The 15,827-nt window shown below is 41.5% G+C and overlaps 2 protein-coding genes across 2 annotated transcripts; both read right to left on the bottom strand.

Annotated features, from left to right (window-relative positions):
* tfe3b (transcription factor binding to IGHM enhancer 3b) lies at window positions 1–8,024 on the bottom strand. The gene is made up of 9 exons (XM_083660879.1): window positions 7,913–8,024; window positions 5,443–5,668; window positions 5,056–5,283; window positions 4,459–4,554; window positions 3,385–3,502; window positions 3,185–3,241; window positions 2,899–2,974; window positions 2,585–2,732; window positions 1–2,081 (listed from the first exon to the last, which is right to left on the bottom strand). The coding sequence occupies exons 2-9, from the start codon at window positions 5,632–5,634 to the stop codon at window positions 1,650–1,652; spliced, it is 1,347 nt and encodes a 448-aa protein (XP_083517005.1). The 5' UTR covers window positions 5,635–5,668; window positions 7,913–8,024; the 3' UTR covers window positions 1–1,649.
* A 407-nt stretch (window positions 8,025–8,431) lies between these two features.
* On the bottom strand, window positions 8,432–14,270 carry gnl3l (G protein nucleolar 3 like). Its single transcript, XM_083660877.1, has 15 exons — window positions 14,220–14,270; window positions 14,071–14,114; window positions 13,695–13,808; window positions 13,471–13,587; window positions 13,227–13,310; window positions 12,726–12,861; window positions 12,486–12,589; window positions 11,422–11,566; window positions 11,239–11,326; window positions 10,977–11,154; window positions 10,751–10,893; window positions 10,520–10,656; window positions 9,491–9,657; window positions 9,187–9,364; window positions 8,432–8,521 (listed from the first exon to the last, which is right to left on the bottom strand). The coding sequence occupies exons 1-15, from the start codon at window positions 14,230–14,232 to the stop codon at window positions 8,454–8,456; spliced, it is 1,716 nt and encodes a 571-aa protein (XP_083517003.1). The 5' UTR covers window positions 14,233–14,270; the 3' UTR covers window positions 8,432–8,453.
* Window positions 14,271–15,827: the final 1,557 nt, after the last annotated feature.

Here is a 15,827-nt window from a genome sequence, read left to right as displayed (position 1 = left end):
TCACCCAGGCTAGTCTGCCAAGGCAAGTACTCCCGCCCACTGACATCGATGTGAGCGGCTAGAAGTCCACACCGATACGTAGAGCGAAAAACAGCACGTGAGCTCAAGTGATCAGTATGGCGTCACCAGGCTAACACGGACACATATGCAGGTACTTTTTTGAAAGACACATTCATGAAATCAACTGTACATAAAGTTGTGTTGTGCATCCGACGAATGCCAATGCCTCTCTGAAGTCTGTGGCTGTTGTATAGAATAATAATAATTGCATTGTATAAGGTTTGACAAAACATACAGGTATACTTGACTATTAAAAGAGGTGAGAAGGATAGTGGTTGCTTTAACAGGTCAAAGCCCTCTGGATTCATACTAGAATGAGCAATAATCCATTCTTAGATATATCACTGTTGATCGTCAAAGATAAAAAAAAAAAAAAAAAGTCACAATCTTGGCAGAACATGCTAACCAGAAAAATCACCCAGCGATCAACATGGTTAATAGAGACAGACAGTCACTGACGATACAGATGTTAGTCAGGAGAAGCTACTGATCAAACTATTGTTCTGGTATCAAAAATAATCTAATGAACTACAGTACTATTATGAATGGGCATAATTCATCTGCATTTCTCAATGCTTTCCTGCATTTCTATTGACTCAATGACTATATAAGATAAAACATTGATTTGTATAGTTCTGGCTGACTATATTTAAAAGATAAAACATTGATTTGTATAGTTCTGGCTACTCTGGAAGAAGTCCTGCTTTGGCCAACTAGCTACAGCAGCAAGTGATTTTCCTCTCCATTTTGAATGTATTAAATATGCATGCAACCTGTCAACTGTGTGTTAATGGTAATGGTAATGAAACGGACAAAAGCTTTCATAAAATGCATAGACTGCGATAAAATAAGGTGCAATAAAAGTAAAGTAAAATATTCTTATGTACAATATGCACTAAATATTTCACACTGTGCCAATTCGCTTTATACTGTAGATATCCCTTTGGTAGCTGCTGGTGAGACAAACCCTATGAGAATGAGCATGCACTTGCTGCTAATAAACCCTGATTCCAGTCAGTTGAAAAAACAAACTAAACAAAAAATATAACCTTGGCATCTTTTCATGAGCTTGTCGTGCCAATCTTATTGTCAAAACTAAACAAAACAAACCAAATAACAAACAAAAACTCACAGCTTTCTTCCCTAAACATGAGTTTGTATTAAATTCAAGCAAACTGTATATCCCTCTTAAACCTCTAAAGGAAAACGTATTAAGAATTAATTCATATCGAATTGCTAAGCCCATGCCCCTATTATACAACATTGCATTTAAAAAAAGATTGCATTTAGAAGCCCAGACAATAATCATCTGAGCAGCTCCAAATAGGAACAATGACAATTAGGAATATATATATATATATATATATATATATATACATGTATATATATATATATAAAAGATGGGATTATTTTCTCCTGATGCAGTGTTCATGTTAGTTTTGATCCTATTGCTGTTTTCTACGTTCAGCTGTACAGTCCTCTATAGAGACTTGTGTTATCTGAGGATAGACTGCACTCTCCTTGACGTTCTTGCACCTACAGAATGAGCCCACAGTCTCTCTGCTCGCGTGACCGCTAGTCTGAGCTCGTCACAAGTCCTCGTCCATATCGAGGCTGCTGCGACTGCTGGTTCTAGAGGCACCTGGTGACAACGGAGAAAACAGCGGTTCGCCCAGCCTATCCGGGGATAGGGTGCAGCTGTCGTCCATAAGAATGTCTCCCAGGCCCACGTCCGGGTAGAGCGCCGCGGCCGAGACCTCGTCCAGCTCGGCGAAGCTCAGGCTGCCCAGGTCCAGAGGACTGCTGAGGGTGACGCCCGCCGGGGAGTCTGAGCAGGGCGGAGACAGGAAGGAGGCGGGGACGGCCTGTCCCATGGCCACCGCCGCCCCCAGGCTGAGGAGGCTCTGGGAGGAGGCCGCTCCAGACTGGCCGCTCTGAGGGGTCAGGGAGGGGTCGGAGCTCAGGCCGGATGACATGGTGGGGCCGGAGAGGCCGTGGAGCCGAGCCTGCATCTCCAGTTCCTGAACACAACGGCAGCAGATATGCGTTCGATGTCACGTCCTTGCTGCTACTGACATGGTTATTATTCCCCAGAACCAATCAATTATTTGTGCATTTTGCCAATATAAACAAATGTCTCTCTCTCTCTCTCTATATATATATACTGTATATATATATATATATACTGTATATATATAATCTCATTTTCTTCCGTTTTCTCCCCAATTGTACTTGGCTAATTCCTCCTGCTGTCCCGGTCATTGCTCCACCCTCTCTGCCGATCTGGGGAGAATTGTAGACTGGCAGGATTATCTACAGCATCTCAATTAGAGAGATCTTCTCTATTGATGGCCCAATTTTCAGACAGATATGTTTGTTTTTTGTATATGAAAATCTTGCCTGGTGCATCTTTTAAAGTACACAGCATGTTGATGAATTAAACCACTATAAAGTCGTGCTGTCAAGTATTAAGCTGTTGTATTTTAAGTGCCTATTTTAGCAAAGCTGACAAACAGATTCTGACCTGGATGCGTAGCATGAGGCTGTGGTTTGCATGCTCCAGTTTCTTCTGACGCATCTCCACCTCCTTGGCTCTCTGTTGCTCCTTCTGGAGCTTCCTGATGTAATCTACAGAAGCTTTCAGAATAGTGCCTTTATTCCAACGCATCTCCCTGTTGCCATTGCAAAAGCAGAGAATATTGTAGAGGCAGTCGAGAAAGTAAACACACACAAAACAATATATTATTTACTATAATACAGCTCAAGGGCTCGATTCTAAATTTAAAATACCAACCCAAAGTGCGTATTGTGAAAGGAAAGAAAAAAGACAACACTTACGGGTCACTTGACTTGGGTATCAGACCCCCCAGCTCCTTTATACGGTCATTGATGTTAAATCTCCGCCTCCTCTCAACTGTAGACAAGCAGGATCGCGCAGGCAGAGAGAAAGACATTTCTTTGAATTTGACTTTAAAAAGGAAATGAAACCGCATACAAAAAGGATAGACAGGCAAAGGCGCATAACCATGTACCCGGGATGTTGGTGAATTTGAATCTGGCTTGCAATCCATACAGTATGTACCATATAAAAAATGTAAAATGGTCTCAAATAAACGTGACTTACTGAGGTTATGGTTGTCTTTCTTCTGCCTTTCTTTCATTAGAGCTTTGACATCTCCATCTGAAAGACAAATTCTTATTGAGTTTTGTTGAACATACAATTATGCTTCCAGAAATGCTGTCCCCATGACAAATGTCCCTCTTATAATAAAAGTTATTCTCAATATTTAGGAAAATATTTGGAGAAAAAAAAATGTAGCACACCAATACCAGTGATTTCCCTTTTAATGTTTAGAAGATCAGCAGGACAGGAGTTGCTGACAGTGAGAGTAGTCGCCGCCATTCCAGGACTTTGGTATACATCCAAGAGATTTCCTGGGAGCTACAGCAAAAAAAAATATATAAAAGTTAATAAATGGACACCGATTGCAATAAACTTAACGGCAAATCTGCAAAAAGGATGCCTTCTAAATGCCCAGTTTCTGGTTATAAAGTTGACCATTAGAGTAAACAGTTCCTCTAAATTCAAAATAGATTTCTGCCACACCTGCATGTCACACAGCACAATCTAGCCAGCAACAACAAGGCAAGCATTAGAAAAAGAAAAGAAAAAAGCACCAAAACAGAAAAAGTACTTGAATAAAGAACATTTTCAACAGATACTACATTTCTGCTCCTAAGCTTGAGATTACCTCCACATCAGTTACAATCAAAATGTAGTTTTGTTATCGTTTAGGGGGGGAAGCACATTTATGTCTTTTCAAAATCCAACCATTTATATTGTCACACATTTACATACAAACTGAACCACATCAACGAATGCCATGTCAAAATCTCAAAATGCATTTACCTCACTTTGCTTCTTTTTCTTTTCATCCAAGAGCATCACCATAATCCTCATTTTTTGTTTCCTGGCAAAAATGTCTGCAAGCCCTTTCTCTCGCTGACAAATGAGTGGTTTATCTGACAATATTACAGTCAACGGTTTATGAGCACAATCTGCTTTGGCTCCGGTTCCAACACTGTAAAAGCTTCTCTGCATCTTGTATCCTCTGATAGCCTACCCCGCCCAGGCAGCACTTTCCTGACGAATAGTAACTAAGTGCCAAAAGTATATATTTACTCCCACGACAACACAGAATTCCCGTTTCAGAATTCCACACAGAATAGAGACAGGCAAAGAAAGACATTATGGCTATTTAAAATGTGTGGATTGAAGAGCCTGAGATACAGCATGTTCTTATGGGAATGTACATTTAGAGAAGAACCTATCAACTCTTTAAACGCCACTTTCAAAAGGAGGCATCCATGGTCAAGAGAATAAGTTTGTCTTCATACCGTGCTCGGCAACTGAAGACCTGAGTCAATCAGTGTCATGATGTCGTCATTAAAACTGGATTCGAGACTAATGATGTCGTCGATCACATCGTCAATCTGGAGAGAAAACAAGACGAGAGAAACATGCACAATAAGTAAGGTGCTCTGCGTTAAATTCAATATTAAAAGGGGATCAAGATTGCAATGCACGAACATTTATATTGTGTGTTTTTTTTAGCCTACAACAGCTACCTACAAATTAAATTGTTCTAAAGTGGCCTCACTTCAAAAGCAGAGGCATGTGTGCAGCAGAGGTGCTGGTATCATTAAGCTGCGGGTGCAGTATTTAGCAGCATATTGTGACACCAGGCCAATAAGGGCAAGATGACAACAGAAGGCATGCGTCGTCACAGTGGGACCTTCGGCCACATCATTACAGAGCAAACAAAAAAGTAATTAAGCAAGAAGTTAACAGGACGGTAGACATTTAACTTCTCCAACACACACTGCAAGGTTGCAGAAAGACAAAGACTACCAATGGGGTTGTGTAATCTGCTGTAAAAGCAAAGCAAAAATAAGTTATCAAACCACTGGTAGAAAGTCTGGGATTTCCCTTACTTCCTCTTTGTTGGCTGATCCAATGTTGAGCAGAGCCATGGGACTGTTAGGAACGCTGCTGGCTGTAGGGCCAACCTCGGGGGCAGAACTGGACTGTGGCACGGGGGACACTCCCAGGGTCTGGGTAACCACATTGTTGCCCAGAGTGGTGGAGAGGTACTGCTTCACCTGCTGCCTCTGTGTCTGCTGGATGTGGTACTTAGTGGGGTGCTCCAAGTGGGTCTGCACCTGGTCATTTAAAAAGAGTAATTTGTGGCATACATCCTGACATAACCACACTGTACTGAGCAAAGAACACTAGTGATGAACATGCAAATGGGCATGGAAAGCCCCCCAAACACAAGTGCTGTTGCCTCATATATAGCTGTTTTTGAGCAAAAGCCTTACTTTGAGCACTTCCACGGGCACCTGTGCTGGAGGTGGACGGGCAGCATTTGGAGGCAGTGTGACAGAAATCGCTGGAGTGGAGTCAGAAGTCCTGAGCTGAGAGGCGGAGGCCTGCTGCTGGGCCTCACGTCTCTCCTGCTCCTGGGCTTGTTCTCGCATCAGCTGCTGCCGCAGCAGCACACGGGACGACATGGCTGACGATAGAGATCCGGATCTATGGATGGAGCTGGAAAACAAACACACACAAAATGTGCATTCTGGATAGTGAATGAATACCAGCATGTGCCATGTTATTTACTTTGTGATGAGAGCTTATCACACAAAATTAAGACATTCTTCAAAATCAACAATATTTCCTGTTGCCAAGAAGGGTATGGATGGGTACACGACTTTCAGAGCCTGATGGACAACTTCCGTTCCTACAATTTAAACACTGGGCATTTCACTAAGTGGATGATGCAGTCAACATGGGCATGGAATTTGTCACACCTGGACACATCTGACTCCTATGCCAGGATCCCGTCTGGTGACTTTAGCTCCACCTTCACTCCATCTTACTGGAACTGTGTCAAAGCAAATTGTTTTAACTTTATGTAGTCCCTTCAATCTGCTGGTGGATCTCAGACTTCCTGATGATCTGTGCAGCTTGAATCCTCCCAGTCAGATAGTCGGTGTGAGCACAGCTACACCAGATGGATATGCTCTCTCGCACCTCGCACAACTTGTATACCAATGACTGTACTTCCAACTACCCATCCACCACAGGAATCAAGCTCGTGAATTATGTTCCTTGTGGGCCTCATTACCAACAACGATGAATCCATGTACAGTAGAGAGTTGACTCACCCTGTCAGGCTGCCACAAAGTGGTGCTGACAAGTGGGAACGTAACACTCCCAAAACTGTTGAAAACAGTACTGACGTCCAAGGGAAAACGCTTGCTCATCTACAACTATCAATGGCTCAGTTCTGACCCCAACTGAGTCATTTGAGCTCCACCATCACCACACTGAAATGGGACAAGAACATCTCCTGCCTATATTCCGAAAGGTCCAATAGACTAGAGGATGCTCTTTGTGCAGCAACTGAGGAAGCTCAACATAGTACTGCAATGATTCTCAGTCTGTCCTTATAAATAATAAGTATGCACGCTCCCATCTTCCATTACAGTCTGGTACAGCCTTGCCTCTTCCTCTTCCAAAACTTCCCTCTGGGAAATTGTACAGGTCCATTAAGTCACCTCAGATCTGCTACCTTACTCACAGCCCTGCTGAGACTCACATAGGTGTGGATGCCTCTAATGTGTTACCATGCCATTTATTATTATTACCCAAATGTTTTTAGCACAATCTTGTATGCATGACTTATGGTGTCGACTCTGCACACAATACTGAGTGCAGGATTCAGACCATGCACACTATGACACTTGTCAGCCTGAGGAATGTGGGTTCTCTCCTGTTCATAATTTGCTTCAGTAGAACTTCCTCATGGTATAATAGTTCAATGCACTACTGTCCTCACTATAGTTCCCTCAAAAGCTGCAACCACACTATTCAAATATACATATCCACAGAGTAATATGGACATAGAGCCTGGTGTCCACAGTGTCTTCCACTATGGGTGCAAGTTCTAGTTCTGTGAAAATCAGTTGCCAAAAATGACTGTGCACAACGTTAAGCAAAACAAATGCCTCTACTTCTACTGACCTAACAGTTTAAGTGATTCTGGGATTACAGGAATGTTATCTCTTAGGAGTAACAAAATGATAATATAATTTATCTGGGCTAATAGTTTCAGACCAAATAGTATAAGAACTATTATATATTAGTGAGTATAAATATAGTAACGTTATATCTACAAGAAGTAAGATTTTGGTTAATTGCATCCACTTTAGTTGTATTCACTAGCTAGTAACTAGTGAATACAACTAAATTGTGACTAGTTAAAAAAAAAATAGAACTGATCCAAGTACAAGTCATCTGTTAACAATCAATTTACCATCATCTAACGTTCACGTTATTTTATTTTGTTACAGTTACACATCGCCTGGCTAGCTAACATAATTAGCTGTTTTTGTAATCTATATTTCTGGCGAGCCCTAAACGTTAATCCAGCCTGCGCGTTGAGTTAGCAACATTGACTTGACAAGTTATTGCTAACGGGCCTGCAGCTGTCATCTAGCTAACCTAGCTTAGCTAGCTAGTGCAGTGGACTAGCCACTTGAAGCTAACGTTAGCAGCTCAGTTTTCTATTTCATTTCATTTCACGTTAACGTTCAATTGAGTTACCTAACGCTATCGGCAGCCAATTGGACGTAGCTTTGCCAAAAGAGTGGTGTGTCAGCAGTTAACAGTCGAGCTACTGGTTTTCTCCAGGCTATCAACTAGAAAAATGAAAATAGGAAGTTGCTGTCTGTTTGCGTTAGCTACAGTTAACTCGGCAACTTTATTGAAAGTAATGATAAAACATACTGTGGCAATGAATTTGTACAACGTAATCACATCCATAAATCCCCGAAGTCCTCCGCTTTCTTTGACATTTCGTCTTTTACTCCGTGAAGCCGAGCTCTCCAACCATCGTTAGCCAATAGCTGCGGTACACTGTTGTTTACTTCAGACTGAGGTCATTTGACGCATGTTACCCGGAACTTGATGGCAGCTGGAGGGTTACGATATCTTCAAAATAAAAGTCCAATCGTGATGGAGCGAGGCTACTTCTTCAGTGGAGCCAGTCTATGGTGTAGCCTCAACCAGCCTGCTTCTCTTGCGGAGTATCAGACAGAGATACCCCCCCAAAAAACCGACACCAATCGACCCTACTTTTCCATACATGTAAACTAACAATCACAAAAAGAGAGCTTGCCATCAAGCCACAGCAGTTGTATTGAGGGAAAACAAATCAAGAATGGTTATTAGTCAATGCATATTTTATAAGATTTAAGAGCTGTGCTTGCGAAGATACAAAATAAATCAAATAAAGACAACAAATTATTTATTTTATTTTTTATTTCCATCAGCTATCTGAAAATGTGAAGTTCATTGCAGATGTCAAGGTGTCTGAGAGTTTGGTGGCAATTTTGTCTGCAAAGGAAAGAAAAAGGAAAAATCAACAATAAATTTCGAATTACATAATACAACTTCAAGTAACAAGACAACAATCCATAACTGATGATAGAAGTGTGTGCTTGAGTATGTGTGTTTTGGCTGTGGGTGTGATCAGATGTTGATACGCTTGTCTTCCGACCATTAGCTATAGCTTCCATAGCCATATATTCCCACAGTCAAAGGATTAGGGAAGTATTAGGCTGCATCTCTTAAGGCACAGACAGCCACATTCATTCTATTTTCCACCTTCCAATCAGATGAGCCTGCCTGTGTTGTGTGAAGACAGTGGCCTGTTCTGGCGTACATGCTGCTAATAGTAACACTTCTTTTCATTTATATTATATAAATGGTTGAATCGCTTCACTGAAAACTAAACCAACTAAGATGATGTAGGATTTGGCCTGCTCTGCATTTGATCCTTTTGGCACAATTGTTAGTAACATCTTGTCCTGTGTGCAAATGAATGAATGCAAAGAGCCACAATGTGAAATAGCTTGGTTGATTAAGGCCTCCACATCCACAATACTGTATTGCGAATGGAATGAAACTGAATTCTACCTCTTCATATTCAAAACCTGGAAATAGCAATAAAAAGGATCATAGATCATGCATTAGTCAGACAGACATATTTTTATACAAACCGGCTCTTTTCTGTCGCTTTTTCCTTTTCTTGTTGGCAGCCAGGAGCGCCTGGCCCTGATTCAGAGGGTCGACATTCAGGATATCCTTCAAATCTGGACTCCTGGACCTGGATGCAGCACCTGCAGAAGCACGAGTCTTTGACTTCTGAGATTTTATCTCCACTGTCATTGGTCCAAACTGTTTTGTGCGGGATAAAGAGGGAGAGTTGTATGTAGTTTTGCAAACTTTAGGGTGGTGAACAAAAACTAGGGACAGAAACATTTTGATAACCACTGAAGTTACAAAGACTGCACTCTCTCACACCTCTGCATCCCGGTCACCCTCCATAGATTCAGTTTCATTTTTTATCTCTGGTTCTTCCAGGGAGCCCCCTTCAGTTTCCAAGTCACAAAATGATTCAGCAAGGCCACCTTGTGTCATCCCAGTCATTTCCATGCAGAATCCCATTTGTACATCAGGACAAGATGACTCTGAAACACAAATGCATTTTTTTTTTTTTTTGATTTACACTGAGAATGGCATAATCCAACGTTTGCATAATTAGTGCTTCTTTTGGGGTCCTGTAATTTTAAGACGAATGATGTTAGATCTTAAAAAGTTATTGTACAAAAGCCTGTCCACGTTCCCGACATGACGTCAGAGCAACGGACTTGCTTATTGGGAGCTACGCCGTTGACTGTTAATTGACTGTTGACAACGATGCGATATTTGCTGATATCACAAGGTTGCCACAATATGATTTTGATTCAAATCAGGGGTCTGCCATTGATGAGATATCATATGTCCATTTAACACAATCAGCACAATAGCTACAAAATGTAATACCTCATCAAACGGCGATTAAGAGTTTTTAATACTTTTTAAGCACCTTAATTTTCCCTAAATTGATTGATCAACTTTTAATACTTTTCAAGGCTCCGCAGATACCATGTATTAGACATTTGTCATAATTAGCATATGGATTCTTGAGTTATGGACAAAAAATATTTTGTGAGGTCACAATGACAGTGACCTTTGACCACCATGCAATCAGTTCATTCTTGAGTCCAAGTGGACCTTTGTGCCAGATGAAATGACCTCCGGGCGTTCTGAGATATTGCGTTCATAAGAATGGATAGACGTGAGGTCACAGGACCTTGACCTTTGACCACCAAAATCTAAACAGCTCATCCTCGAGTCCAAGTAGACGTTTGTGCCAAATTTGAAGAAATTCCCTCAAGTCATTCCTGAAATATTGCGTTCACAAGAATCGTATGGACATACGTACAAATCGAAAACATAATGCCTCCGGCCACGGCTGTGGCCAGTGCGAAGGCAAAATTGTTAACCTACCTGCAATAACCTGCTGATTTCCCTTCTCCAGTTCATCCCAGTCAAAAGCTTTGCCCATCTCCGTAACGATCTCAGCACTGACATGGGTGGGGAGAGTGTGCGTCTCCGGCGGGTGTGTAAAGTAGCTGATCCTTCCCCTGTATGATAAAACATGCATGGACTTAGATTGTGACGGACAACAGCGGAGGATCTCTTGATTCCAAAGTTGACAAACTCTTGTATTTCACCAACCCTGTCCAATCCATTAAGACACTCTTTGCTGCTTTGTCAGTATCAGGCAGTCCTCCCTTCCTTAGCTTGCCTTGACGTCGCGCGAGCAATGTCAAGAACTCCGGAGCCGTGTGGAAGTCTGGAACGCCATAGTGCTCCAAGATCTGTTGGTGCAACAACAATCGGTCATATCAATCTGCTAGTTACATGATCAAGTCATCTGCCAAAGGATCAAGACAGTAGGTACCTGTGCTTTATTGCAGCGTCTGAGAATGGCTTCAACAGGAGGAAGGGGATCTACAAGCTGTTCGATTTTCACACAGTTACGGAGGATCATTGCGGCATCAGTCGTTGATGTTGCCATGACAATACCAGGGCAATCTAGAAGCTTTATGTGTTTGTCCAAATGCACCTCCTGAAGGCACCTGAAACACAGCGGACGCATCAGTAACACAGGGAGAAAACAAACAGGCCTTAACGGCAGTGCAACCTCAACAATGTATACTTACTTTGTAACACCTGGAGTGGCTCCTACATTGCACGCTCGGGCCCGTTTCAGACTGTTGATCAAACTACTCTTTCCCACATTAGGAAAACCTACAAAAAAAAATCAGGAGTGGCCAGTGATTACTATGGACAAGCTTGATTTATATAGAGCAACAATCTGGCCTGTGAGTGGATCTGGTGCTTACCTACAACACCTACAGTGATGGCGGTCTTTATATCCAGGTTGCGACAGTAATTGCCCAGCAGCTTCATGAGACAGTCTGCTCCAACACAAGCACTGCTACTGAGGAGCTGTGTGGTAGCTTGTGTCACTGAGACATTACTGCGTTGCTGCTCATAGCAGGGGGACACAGAAGATTTTGTTTATAGTTTATGTGGAATGTTTATAGTGTGGATCAATGCACCAAACATATGGATATTATTCTTAAGCAATAAGCCCCAAAGAGGCCGTGGTTTAGCTTTTACAACAGTTAAGGGATGTTCTAAGGCAAGCCACTTTTTAAACACCTCTTAGTTGTTGTAAAATGCAACATTGATAACGAATAATAATTCTTCTGCCAAGCAATCTAGTCCTTCAAGCCCCCTTCCATAGTCGCACGTCATCCGATTCTGTGCAATACACCAAGGAGATACGCCCGGAAAAACAGCACAAGTTACGCCATAAACAGTATTCCCTCCGTAGCTTACATGTAGCTTTAAGGATAGCCGCAGTATTGCTGAGATATCAACAACCGGTGAATGGATTTTAAAGCTAACGCACCCGTAGGTAGAGCATGACTGTTGACACATGACAAAATGTGATATTGTAAATTGCTTTGGATTAAAGCGTCTGCCAAATGATGTAATGTAATGACTCGAAATGGTTAACAAGCTAATGTTTTTGGTCACTCAGCGGCATTTTGATAGCATGGGTAAACCCAGCCTCCACGTGACCTCCATGTACTATCAGTCACAAAGACTTACTCTACAGACATAGTCTGTGACGTCACGTTGAAGGCTGGGTTCACCCAGGCTAGCATTTTGAGACTGACAAACGTTCCAACCAGCAGGCAGCGGGCTTAGCTAACGTAGTAGCTAGCTAACATAGCGCAGTAATACTGTCGATCGGTCACAGGTGTGTGTTTATAGAGTATTTTACAAGGGCTTAGTTTGAACGCAGCCAATCATAATCAATGGCCGGAACTATCCGTTTTATAATACCCTCACCCACACCCTCAGATGATAAAAATAGAAATGATTAACTGCATACCAAGTTCTTGTTCTGCAGCTGAGTAGACGCTTTAAAAGCCACAGTAGGAAACTCATTGCGCAGATACTTGATCCATTTCTCCACAATTTCCTTTGATACTAGATCTATAAACAAAGGGAAATCAAGAATTTGATGTGATGAATAAAGACAACTTCCACCAATATCGACTTTGTTGTGCAAAGTCACATAAATTAAGAATGACATTTCACAAATCACATGCCTTTTTTTCAGTCAACCTACCAATTTTGTTAAGCACTAAAACGATCTTCTTGTTGGTTCCACTCTGGATGACTGCCTGCTCCACCTGAGGACATCTGCAGCCAATAGGGTCGCGCGCATCCAAAACCTCCAAAATCACATCCGAGGCCTCCACAACCTTAAGCAAAGTAGATAGTTAGCACACATTCAAATATGCACTCTACCCCATTCCGTCAGTTCCTATGATATGGAGAAAGGCAGCCATTTAAGATTTTGGTCCTCTCCAAAGAATATCAGGACCAGCCCTATGTGTATATAACTGTCACTCTACTAGTGAGCTAGGAAATACACAATGTCGACCTCGGTAAGTCTTAACCCATGTCTGTCCACCTCCATGCCTGGAGCATCGTGCCATCCACCCTGTTTACACAGATTATAAAAATATCTGCTTTGATGATGTTATAAAGGAGCCCAGAGGAAATTTGTGTGTACAAAGTTCAGTGTGGTTCCTACATGGAAGAAATATATTGAATAGTGGCCTACCTTTTTGAATTCTCTATAATATGCCTTTCTTGAATTCTCATTTTCAAAATTGACATGCTTCTCTAAACTCTGCATCTCTGTCTCCTGTAAACAGAGGGAAGAAAACAAAGACCACACAAATCACTATTGCAGTCAAGTAGGAAGCATTCATTGATTATATTTCAGTCTATGTCCATCGATTACTCGATTTCCCCTCTGGATCAATAAAGTTATTCTGATTCTGATGGAATGGGCTGCTATTTACCCTCCGTTCAAACTCTCTCTGTCGCTGTAGGATGTCATTCTGAAAGCTGTGTAAATTCCTCCTCTTCATCAGCTCTCGTTCTCTTGAGATTCGCTGCTTTTCTTGGAGGTCCTGAAGCTGATTGTGAAAGATTTGGATTGAAAAGGTAGTTTAACACCAATTTATTTTACATTTGAAAATACAGCGACAATTTGGGAATCCATGGGTGACTTCGGATTAATCACCCTTTGCTGCCTGGTTTCCTCTGGCGTTCTGCGGGCCTTGACATGATGTTGCACAGATGATACTTCTGCATTCTTTGGCTGTCCGGTGGCACCACTCTTTTGCCCATCTTTAGCCTTTAAAGGGGAAAACATGCAAAGTATAACTGTGGTGTAGAACATCTCTCTTTTCCTCAAAATGTAAAACCTAGAACTTGCACACCCTGTCCAATTGGCAAGGGAAGTCCAAGCTTTCACAACAAATTGAGTAATTAGAAATCCGCACAACACAACCTAATGAGTTCATGTTGCACACACTGGGCGAGCTTTAACGTTTTGGCCACACATAATCAAAGGCTAGATTAGCCACAGAGCTAACATTAGCCGGGTAGACGCTTACCTTGACTTTTCCAAGGAAGCCGAGACGTTTCGCTCGTTTTTGCTCTGTAAAATGCAAGAGACATTTTGAATAATCAATTATGTAGTTAGCGAGTTAACAACTGAATAGAATTAGACGAGCAGAAACAATGTTAATTTGTGTCTACGTACTGGTTTTTGACATAGCTTTACCCAAGTCTTCCTCTGCTTCACATGTGTCTGTCGTTGGCAGGAGGGCATGTGCGCGCAGAAGAATTACGTCACCCACCACAAACATCCCGCTATATTTCAAAATAAAAGTATGTGTGTAGCCTACACTAGAATTGATCAAAGTGGTTCCCAAACTGGAGTCTGGGGAGTTCATTGTGATCATTCAACAATTCAAAAATTTTAACTAATTTGTATGAACCACATAATCAAATCATATTGGAAGGAAAGGGGCATTTAAATTGTGTATAACAAGCATACAGTTTGTAGTCACATACATACATTTGAATATTCATAGTGGTTGTTGTGGAATGGAATTTCATCACTCCTCATCCGCTTTATAAACAATAGCATTTTCAGCCAATATGAAAACGATGACCAATTATTTGATTGAAGCCAAGAGTCAGGAAAGTTGATTCAAAAAGTTGTATTAGCCATCTTCGTAACAATGGTTATGAAGAGACTGCGGTCATCTCACGTATACAGAGAGTTACATTGATGCAGTGAAGATGTCACAATTGTCATGTACTTTATAGAGAGGCAGAGCAGACAGAGAGGAGGCCAGGCCAGGCCACCGGGCATTTGCCCGACATGCCCGATTATGCAGTCCGTGCCTGATGCCATGAAATGGTGTAAAGTCTGCATGTGTCTGTCCATACGACGTGCATCTATGACTCATACCAATAATTATGTGTTTGCAATTTATCTTATTGAATATGAAATGCAAATGTTATCTATATCAGTGGTGTTGTTGTTATTGTTGTTTACATGTAGGCTACCCTATACAACAACCTAACTCTCTTCATTTTACACTGCAGCTATTATCACCCGCAGCTCGGCTGCTGCGTGGCCTCGCCTGCTCTATTGGCATGCGCAGTGCACAAGCGCCTGCTCGGACAAAAATTGAAACAGACAAACATTGCCCACTTGCTCCTTTTATGTCATGAGGTCACTGATGATGTCACAATGCCTATGACATCATGAGTGCGTATGACATAATCAGTGATGTCATGATGATTTTGGTCAAGAATGATGTCACTGATGACATCAGATAAGACGATTTGGTCAATAATGATGTCACTGATGACATCACTGATGATGTCATAGACATTGTGACATCATCAGTGGGACACAAATTGAAACAGACAAACATTGCCCACTTGCTCCCTTTTATATAAAAAAGGAGGACAAATAAATAAATAAATAAATAAATAAATAAATAAATAAATAAATAAATAAATAAATAAATAAATAAATAGATAAATAAATAAATAAATAATACTGACCGACTCCATCCAACCAGTGGCGGGAACTGCAGCAATCAAAGCACAGACCCAGGTGAGTGCGCAGCAGGCCATTGCTGAAAGAGCTGAAAGAGAGAGGGAGAGAGGGAGAGAGAGAGTACTTGTTGATGTCTATCCAGTGGGATATTTTATAATGGTACATGTGGTACAATCAAACAAGAACATATTCAGGTCATGACCCACTAATTAAGAAATAAAAGCATACAAAGTTTAACGTTACATTTACTACATAGAGACTGTCTTTGTTGACTAGAATATTTATAAATCC

Source organism: Poromitra crassiceps (assembly GCF_964638095.1).
Source record: "Poromitra crassiceps genome assembly, chromosome: 25".
Classification (NCBI taxonomy): domain Eukaryota; kingdom Metazoa; phylum Chordata; class Actinopteri; order Beryciformes; family Melamphaidae; genus Poromitra; species Poromitra crassiceps.
The sequence above is the reverse complement of the archived record's forward strand: the minus strand, read 5'-3'. Positions and strand labels throughout refer to the sequence as shown.